The sequence below is a fragment of the Populus alba genome, chromosome 13 (assembly GCF_005239225.2).
Source record: "Populus alba chromosome 13, ASM523922v2, whole genome shotgun sequence".
Taxonomy (NCBI): domain Eukaryota; kingdom Viridiplantae; phylum Streptophyta; class Magnoliopsida; order Malpighiales; family Salicaceae; genus Populus; species Populus alba.
The window spans coordinates 12,160,980-12,170,511 of NC_133296.1; the positions used below are offsets into that span (position 1 = coordinate 12,160,980).

The 9,532-nt window shown below is 33.7% G+C and overlaps 1 protein-coding gene and 1 pseudogene across 1 annotated transcript; one reads left to right on the forward strand and one right to left on the reverse strand.

The window, feature by feature from the left end:
• Positions 1 to 1,145: 1,145 nt before the first annotated feature.
• Positions 1,146 to 4,189, forward strand: LOC118035439 (uncharacterized). Its single transcript, XM_035041001.2, has 2 exons — positions 1,146 to 1,306; positions 3,563 to 4,189. The coding sequence occupies exons 1-2, from the start codon at positions 1,234 to 1,236 to the stop codon at positions 3,784 to 3,786; spliced, it is 297 nt and encodes a 98-aa protein (XP_034896892.1). The 5' UTR covers positions 1,146 to 1,233; the 3' UTR covers positions 3,787 to 4,189.
• A 3,346-nt stretch (positions 4,190 to 7,535) lies between these two features.
• LOC118035438 (transcription factor TCP23-like) lies at positions 7,536 to 9,532 on the reverse strand (annotated as a pseudogene).

The window sequence follows — 9,532 nt, forward strand, 5'->3', positions numbered from 1 at the left end:
TAAGCAATCTTAACTGTTTGAAAATGTAGTTATAATTATTTTTAAAATATTTTTTATTTGAAAAAATATTAAAATAATATTTTTTTTATTTTTAAAAATATTTTTAACATCAACACATCAAAATATTTAAAAAACACCAAACAATATTAATTTAAAATAAAAAAAAATAAAAAATTTTTTTTAATTTTTTTAAAAAATACTTTTAAAATGTAAAAATAAATAGGGTCGAGTTCATTAACCAAGAATAGAGCAAACTCAAAAGTTCTTGGATTGAGGCTTGCTGCAGGCTCTCTAAAACTTGTATCTTGATGAAATAATACATAAAAATAAGAAGCAAGCCCATAAATTCCACCACAATACAATTGGAAAATAAAAGTATTTTAAAATTCAATCCCCAACTAATCAAGTGTTAAAAAAATAAAATTGAAAAAAATAAACAAACTAAACAATGGATCCAAAACAACAAATAATAATTAAAAGAATGAGATTCAATATTGAAATAAAAATAAATAAATTAGAGGGTAACTAACTCTTTTTTATTAAAGTGTGAGATTGAACAAATTAAATGTTGAAAGATAAAAATTAAAAAAAAAATAAACTATACAAAGAGATCAAAAACAAAAATAGCAATTAAAATATAAAGATTGGCATAGAAATAAAAATAAATAAATTAGAGGATAATTAAAGTTTTTTTATTGAAGGGTGAAATTGAAAAGAAAAATCAGTTTAACAAAAAGACAATTCAAAGAATGAGAATTAAAATTAAAAAAATCATTATTTTTATTATTTTTTACTATTATCATAACTATAATTTAAACTACAAATTCTACAAGAAGACATAATGGCTCCATATGACAAAATTAAGTAAGAAGAATTTAAAATCAAACTAAAAGAATTAAATTAAATTTAAAATAACCCAATATAAGTCATTTATTAAAACATTAATTATTAGATAATAAATGTTATATGGAGATCATAAAATAAAAAAACTTAAAAACTTCATACGAGCAAAATAAAATGAAAAAAATTGCCTGAAAAAACAGGAAAGGGTGGTAAATTTGGGCCAAGCCTAGATACGTAGAGTCCCAGCCAGCCTACAACCCTAGAGCCCATCCATCATCACCCCATTTTTTTATGCTTGCAAGCAGTGGAAGAGAAAAACCTGAAAAATAAAAGTGAGAGAGGTTTTTTTTTCTCCCCTTCATTTTTTTCTCTGGTAAAACAGCAGCAGAGATGGCGTTGAACAACGGTCTCAGATCAGCCTCCAAGCTATTCACTGCTTCCGAATCTCTTCTATCCAAGTCAGGTCAGTTACTCTCATCTTTTCAACGACCATGATCTTAAAATTTTAAACCTTTTGTTATCTATCAGTGAAGGAAAATCTCTTCTGGTCTTTTTGGTTGCTCAGAAACTGAGGGGGAGTAGTGGAAACTGGGATTGTCTGGGTTTTTGGATAGAAATGGAGGGTTCTCTTATGATCTTGATTTAAATTTTAGATAAAAAATACTAGGTTTTATTATGTGTTTGTGTGTCTTTTTTTTTTTTAAGATTGGTTTTTGTTTTTGTTTTCATTTTTTAGGGTTTCTGGTTTTTTCGGTAATGATTGATAGTTTTTTTTTTTTTTTTTTTTTATCATAAGTTGGTCTGATTGAAGTGAAATTGTGGGTTTTGTCTTAATAATTTCTTAGAGAAATAATGTTTAGTGGATATTGTTTGTAATCTCTGTTTTTCTGCTCTTTCTTATTTTCTGCTATTCAAGTTTTGTGTTGTTTGTGCTATACATGGTGGAAAAGACTAAAAATTGCGGTTGAAGTGTATTATTGTGCCGGGAAACTTCTAGTCATCATTCCTTTCATGCCATATTTTTTGGTTATTAGGTCATGCTCAATGCTGTAACAACAGTTATCATTGCAAATGTGTTAGGGTTTTAATTGAGCTGTTTTGCAACCTTTGTCTTCAATGAAATGTAATGGCAAGTGTAAGTTAATATTTATTTTATGAAAACGAGCTATAGTTTGGGATTGATGCTTGGTTTTCGTTGTTTGAAGACAACCTATAGTTTGAGATTGATGATTGGTTTTCGTTGTTCGAAGACAAGCTATAGTTTGGGATTGAGGTTTGGTTATTGTAGCCGTGCAAAGATGAGCTGTAGTTTGAATTGAGGTTTGGTTTTTGTTATATGAAGACGAGCTGTTTGGCAAGGCTTTTTTCACCCACTCCGACATAGTATTGCTTTTAATGAAGGGTATTTATTTTTTTTCACTAGTAAGAGACTATAATAATTATTATATAGGTGAAATATATACCAAAGGTCATGTAGAACGATAAATGCATGTTATAATAGAAGCATGGTTGCAAATGCTTGATTGGTCTTAATATTAGTTTATAATTTTTTTATATATATTAATTTGTGCATTAAAACATATTAAATTGATGATTTAATTGTATCTATATTTTATTTTTCACTCTAACTCTTGTTGTTTTTGGGAATAACGGATCCTGTCTTTTAATTATCAGGTGCATGTAATAACAAAGCTATAGCTCTCAGTACGATTGAGTAAAATCAATTTATTTTCAGTGTTTAATTGATAAATTAAATACTAATCCATTATTTTGCATTTCATTCTTGCTACCAAACCTATCTAGCATCTTTGTTATTGCCAATTCTATCAAGTCCCATCTCATACCAGCGTAAGACTGAGGGATTGTGAGTGCTGTTGATGGGTGTGTGAATTATGAGGTTTCAGATAAACTTCACTTTCTTTTCTGGGGTTTCATGTAAAGATGATGATTGGAAATTGTTGGTTTTTGACACGATACTGAGAAATGGATTGTTGCCATGGTTTATTGGATTTATTTTGCTAGAAATGTAAGCTTAGTGAGCATTATGCCTTTTAACAGCTAAGTGGAGGTGCAGCATCCACAATTCCCTTCCTTTGCCAGCTATTTCCCCACACTTTTTTTCAGTTTCTTAGTTTTTGTTGCTCTGCTTCCTTTTCTTTTAATGATCAAAATTAGTTAAGTGAGAGACATGGGAATCATATTAATGAATGTGGTTGGCATGGATGGGATGTCAGTTAATAGGCATCCACATCAGCAGATAAACACCCTTGTATCCTTTTTTGTTAGTTTTTTCAATTGATTTGAGAAACTGCCATGAAAGAGTGCTGGAAGACATAATGAGTTGTGATGCTTTAAGTGTTCGTGCACTTTTTGACCATTTCTCTCCTTTTGTATTGGACTTGCTGAAGTTTCTATAAGATAGTTTTGAGAGTGTGATTATGGATTTTGACAAGCATCTTGAATTCCCATGCTAGTTCCTTTACATAATTTGATCCTCAAAGGAGGCTTATCTTTTGAAAAAGTGTTGCTTCTTGTACACTCCCCCCATTTTCTGGCCACTTGATATCTCCCCCAAAGTCAATCTGAATTTTTGAAAGAAACTTATTGAGAAATTTATTCTTTCACGATTGCTTTTGCTCCCAGCCCGTTTGTGCCTGGTTTATGTCAGTATTATTCTCATGATACTAGGACTGAATCAATTTTTCATGTCTAATGACAGTGAATAGAGGCATCCACTCGACAGGGGTGAAGAGGATGGGAGGAGGTCATGCACATGGGCATGACGAACCATTTTATCTTCATGCGAAGCACATGTACAATTTGGACAGGATGAAGTATCAGAAAATCAAAATGCCTCTTGCTGTGTTCACTGCCTTCAGCATTGGAGTAATGGTACCTGTCTATGCTGTCATTTTCCAGCAGAAAAAGACCGCTTCCGGCTAAGTCATTATTCAGAGCTTTTGCAATAACAGGAACAAGTTTTTCCCGCTTCTGTTGTGAATTGTTGACATTGGTTCAAGTTGACAGTTTCCCAATTAGGGTTGTTTTTTGTTCACTGGGCAGTGTGTATTTCACTCTTTAATCTTGGAAAGAGGTTATCGAATACTGCATGCTATATAATATATCCTTTGGCACAGAAAACTACTTCGTCGAAAGATCTTATTCTTTGCTTTGTTCATCATGCTTAAGATGGATACATTAGAACTCGATTTTCTTTTAGTTGTTGTGATGAGACCATCTGGTCTTCAGGCACATAATAGTGGAATGGGTTATAATTCTAGGAAATTTGTCAGCACTTGATATGTCTGGATAATTTTATATTTTACCCAACTATTTGCCCCTGCCATTCAGCTCTCACGTTTTGCCTCCAGGTGTTTACGGCAGCGGGAGCCCTTTTCAGTAACCTGAAAGCTTTTGTATATCCTTGTCTTCTGGGTGATCGAAAGAAAGGGATGGAGCAGCATGGGAGGCTGTTTGAACGGCAGTTCATGCTCGCAAAGTGCAGGTTGCAGGCCTATATTTGCAAGATCCGTGTGTTTTGATGGTTTAGGGGATTCATCCCTCTTTAACTAGGTATGGGGATTCAAATTTCAGATCAAGCTGTTGCTTGGATAGCTTGCCTTCTACTACTAGCTTAGAGGTTGATTTGATCTTTAGACAAGGAAATAAAAAAATAAAAAATTATTATGCACAGCAAGGCAGTACGTGTTTTTTCCCCTCTTTCATGGAAGTGCTTGTGGACAACTGTCTTCGTTAGCAGCAAATTCGTCTTTATCCTTTGTCTCTAGCAGCTGTTGATTTACCACACTTCTCTTATTTTTTTGTTGCGTAAAGTAATTACAGGTAAAGGTGACCATGGCCAATACATGAAAAAGTGAAGGTGTCTTCTTTCTTATTTTTTCACTTCTTTTTTACTTGAACAATGGTGAAGGTGCTTTAAGATATTTGCTTTTTTGGGGGAAGAATTAGGAACCTGATAATGCAAATTAGTATATTTAAAATTAAGAAGATTCGAGATATGACGGCCGTGATCATGTTCTTTTGGATAAGCTTTGCTGGGGAGCATCTTGGGTGCTAACTATGGTCAATAATTGCAATTAGGATAATTTGATTTTTAATGTATTTTTTAAATTAAAAATAAATATAAATTTTAATTTTTTTATTTTTAATATTAGTACATCAAAGCTATAAAAAAAATATTAATTTAATATATTTTTCAAGTAAAAAATACTTTAAAAAATAAAAATTATTACAATGTCAAATAAGTACTTGGTGAGTATTTTGGTTTTGTAAAGTAAGATGTTTTTTTTAAAAAAGTTTACTTGAAAATGTATTAAAATAGTTTTTTTATATATTTTTTTTTACAGTAGCACATTAAAATAATTAAAAAAATACTAAAAGATATCAACTTAATTTTTTTAAGATAAATTTAAAAATAAAAAACTACCACTCTCCAAAACAAGTTATTAATCACGTTAACTTTGAGGGATGTGACTCACTGGTTAGACATTAGATTTACTTCCTAGAGGTCACTAGTTCGAATCTCACAAACCTTAGAGCTGTTAGAGGTTTTCATGATCATTAATTTCAAGACCCATAAAATTAGTTGAGGTATATGCAAGTTAGCTCGAACATTCACGTTACTAATAATAAAAAAAGTTATTAATCATGTTGCACTCCATAAATTATTATGCTTAAAGAAAATTCAAGTGATGCAACATCCCATCCGTATCAATTAAGAGATAAATTAATATCTCTTTCAAAAGAAAAAAATATATATAATAATTCAAGATTTCATAACAAGTAAAACATTATTTAAGTCAAGTCAGGGCTTTCAATTCCTTACACCGAAAAAAGGCAGTGAAAATAGAGTTACTTTTCCATCAAGAATGTTTTTTTTTTTTCCCAACAAAATCCTAAAACTCTCTCTCTCTCTCTCTCTCTCTCTCTATATATATATATATATATATATATATATATATGGGTAACATGACCTTTTCCATACTTCATCTATCAAGGAAGAGAGCTTCAATTTTGTGATGATCACAAGAGAGCATTAATTAAAAATTATTTTAAAATCTACCTCCTCTTGACGTTTATTAAGTAGTATTTAACACATGCACAATAATCTCATACTGCCTAGACAACATAAATTCCTTTTAACCAATGATAGCATACCAAGTTATCGTGCATGGGTAACATTAATTTTATTTATTTATTTTTAATCAATGGAAACTTTTATTCTATCGTACAATCTTTTGTTTATTTACTATAAATGAGTTATTTGAATTTTAAAACATATTTTAAAAATAATAAATACTATATATCCAACATATCGTTTGCTTAATAAATCATGTATATATTAGGTACAAAGAGAAGAAATTCCATTGTCTCTTAACATCAAAAAATTATTATTATTGTTTTTAATTTATTTTGGTGTTTATTTTGTAGTAAAAACCAAGTGAATTCAAGGCATTATTGATGCCAAGCCCTTTTATAAAGTGTATTTATTATATAAAAAAAAAAAACTCTCATGATCTCCCCTTAATTCCAAATGGAGATCGTACTCTTTGGACCCTGATTTTATTTTTCTAAATTCGAATTTACTCAATTTCGACTGCAATCACATATGATAATTAGTCAAGAATTTATTTGGCAAAGGAAAAAATCTAAAAAATGAAAAACCCAAAAGGATAATAAAAGTGACAAGCTTGTTTGGACAAAACGGGATATGGGAAAGACAAAAGGTAGACGACCAGATTCCTCATTATTTGCCCTCCACCATTTGCTTTATGCTACAAGTGGACAACCAGGCAAACCCTAATCCAACAAATCAAATCATGTATATATAAAAGAAGGAGAAGAAGAAGAAGATGGATCCTCCTCATCCATTGATGGAAGGCCATGTGGAAACTGGCAAGGCCATCCTCCATCTTACAGCACTCTTTTCGTTTTTACAGGCTCCCTATTTCCATGAGAGAATATAATGTGGTAAGAGAGAATCCCATTTTTCAGATCTTTTATATTCTCTCTTAGTTATACTGATTTCTTGTTGTTTTTCCATTTCCTATTTATATAATATTCGCCCCTTAATTACTTGCTCATGACAAAAACCATAAACTTAAAATATAAACAACCATGATTTCTGCAGATAGGTTTATCCCATGATTAAAAGATTATTTCCTTGTGCAGATCATGCTAGGACTAGTGCAGGCATGGGACAAGAATGGTTGCAGAAATTAATAACAAAGTTCTCTTGGCTTTTTTTTTTTTTTTTTAATGTATGTATTCAGGAATGTAATTGCCATTGGTGTCTTCAACCCTTGTTTAAGAAGAATCTACAGGCATTAGCACAGGAAAATGAGATCACGCAGAAACTTGCATGTCTTTAATATATAATAATTCTAAAGAATAAATATTCAATAAAGGAAGAAATTAAGGAGATGAACGATGATCTTGGTTGGTTTTCTGGGAAGAAAACAACAATAATCTCTTACCTTCCACCCACCAAAAGCTCTCCTTCACAAAAGAAAGAAGATGGAAACTTGAAAACAAAGACCAGATCTTGGTAGGGAAATGGGGCTTTTGGGGGCCAAGTTCAGTTCTTGATTCAAAATTGAAACCTCTCAGGATGACAGGAGAGTGGCCACTGAATCCATGTTGTGTTACACAAAATTCTAAAGCGAAAATCATTTGTGGCACCAAGTTATGCATAGAATTCCATTTCTTTCATATGAACAGACATGGCTAACAATCAACAATGGCAGCTTCAAAAGGCAACTCTACAGTTACAAGGCGAAAATCAAAACAGAAACCCAAATAATTTTAGCTCAAAAACGACTGCTAAAAAGCCATACCAAAGCAAAAAAAAGGGCAGCCGCAAACAAAACTGAATTTAGACTGGAAAAAAAAAAAAAAACTTGCTTATTTTGACAATTAATATTATTGAGAATCATTAGGGTTTTCATCTCCACTGTCACTGCCTTGTGGTTGATTGTCTTGATTATGATGCTCTAAATTCATGCCCAAACCAACCCTACTACTGCTATAAGGATTCACACCACCCAATATCATCCCCATATTACTCTCTGATATTCCTAATCCAAGTTGCTGATTAGCCCCCACTTGCTGCTGTACTATCATGGACCCAAGTTGAACCGGGCTTGAAACGCGGCCGCCGCTGCCGCCAAAATTCACCCTTTGCATTGATGGCACTCCGGCTGCTGCCGCAGGAAAAGTCCACATCTGGGGCTCTTGAACGGAAGCTGTTGGGGTGGCACCACCTCCAACCGGTAACATCCAGAATGTATTTCCTCCATTCGTGGTTGCCGCCGGCGCAACTGCCCACATTGGAGTTGATAACATGTTTGTTGTTGGCCTCATAGAACCGGCTGTTTCTTGATCTTGAACTCCAGCTCTTGATTTAGCAGAATTACTGGCTTCAATTGTTTCCGTGCTTTGTTGCTGTGTGGTTTCCTTAAAAAGATCTTCTCGAAAAGTCTTCCTCATGTAATTATCATCAGAAACAAGGTTTTGAGGATACAACTGATGGTGGAATCCTAACATCGGAGGGTTAGAAGCCATAGCTCTTCGAGTCTCGCTGGCATTATTGGCATCATAGAAAGCTAATCCACCATGAAAAGAAAGAGGAGCTGATTTTGATGCAGATGCTGAAATAGTACCACCACTGCTACGTAATGAAAACATTCAAAGTAGAGAAATTGGCAGGAATTGTACCGGTGCCAGTAGTAGCAATTATGGCCGGTTCAGCTTGTTGTAGTAACCACTCAATAGTTTCTCCATCAGATTTATGGCCTAATTCTCTTGTGAGCTGAAACACTCGTGCAGCACACATGGCTGGCATCCGGATGCGTCGGCCGCGGCCATCTACCTTGGTGTGGCGGTCCTTTGAGGGCCTTTTTGTGGTGGACTTTGTGACTGCAGAATTGGATGTTGAAGTGGAGGGATGGGTACCAAATTGGCTAGATATGGAGCCATGGATGGGCCCTGACTAGTGGGTGTAGTAGCAGTAGACCCATGTTGTTGTTGAAGTTGTGATGGTCGACTTTCAAGAGGGACTAACTGCAGTGAAGCTGCTACTGATTCTTGTTTTTGGCCATGGTGATCTTTGTTACCACTACTGTTGCTTTGTTGGTTTGCTGTGTTTCTTTGTGATTCCATTACTTCCATCCCTGGCTGAGGCTGGTTTCAACTTGAAGCAAATAATTCTTCAACAAATAATTCTTCTTCTTCTTCTTCTTCTTCTTCTTCCTCACCAGAAAATCAAGTCTTGTTTCTATAATTGATTCAAACCCATTATGTCTTCTATCTCCCTACTTTCTTCTCCTTCAGGTCACACCAGTACCACAGAAAACAAAAAACCACCACCAAAAAATAAATAAATATATGGAAGACCTTGTGTATTTCTTCAAAAAAAAAGTCTTTGTGGATCGTAAATATCCTCTCTTTATCTCTCTAGACACGCAGCACTGATAGTCTGGTAGTGCGTGGGGATCTTCTTTTCTTCCTTGTGATTGACTGCTGTCCCTCTTCACAGAGAGAGAGAGAGAGAGAGAGAGAGAGATGAGAGAGGAGTAGTAGGTGAGACGAGAGCCAATAAAGCTAAGAAAGAATCTGTATAGCTGGGCCTGTAAGATTAATTGCAGTAATAGTGCCCCACTCGTGGGGT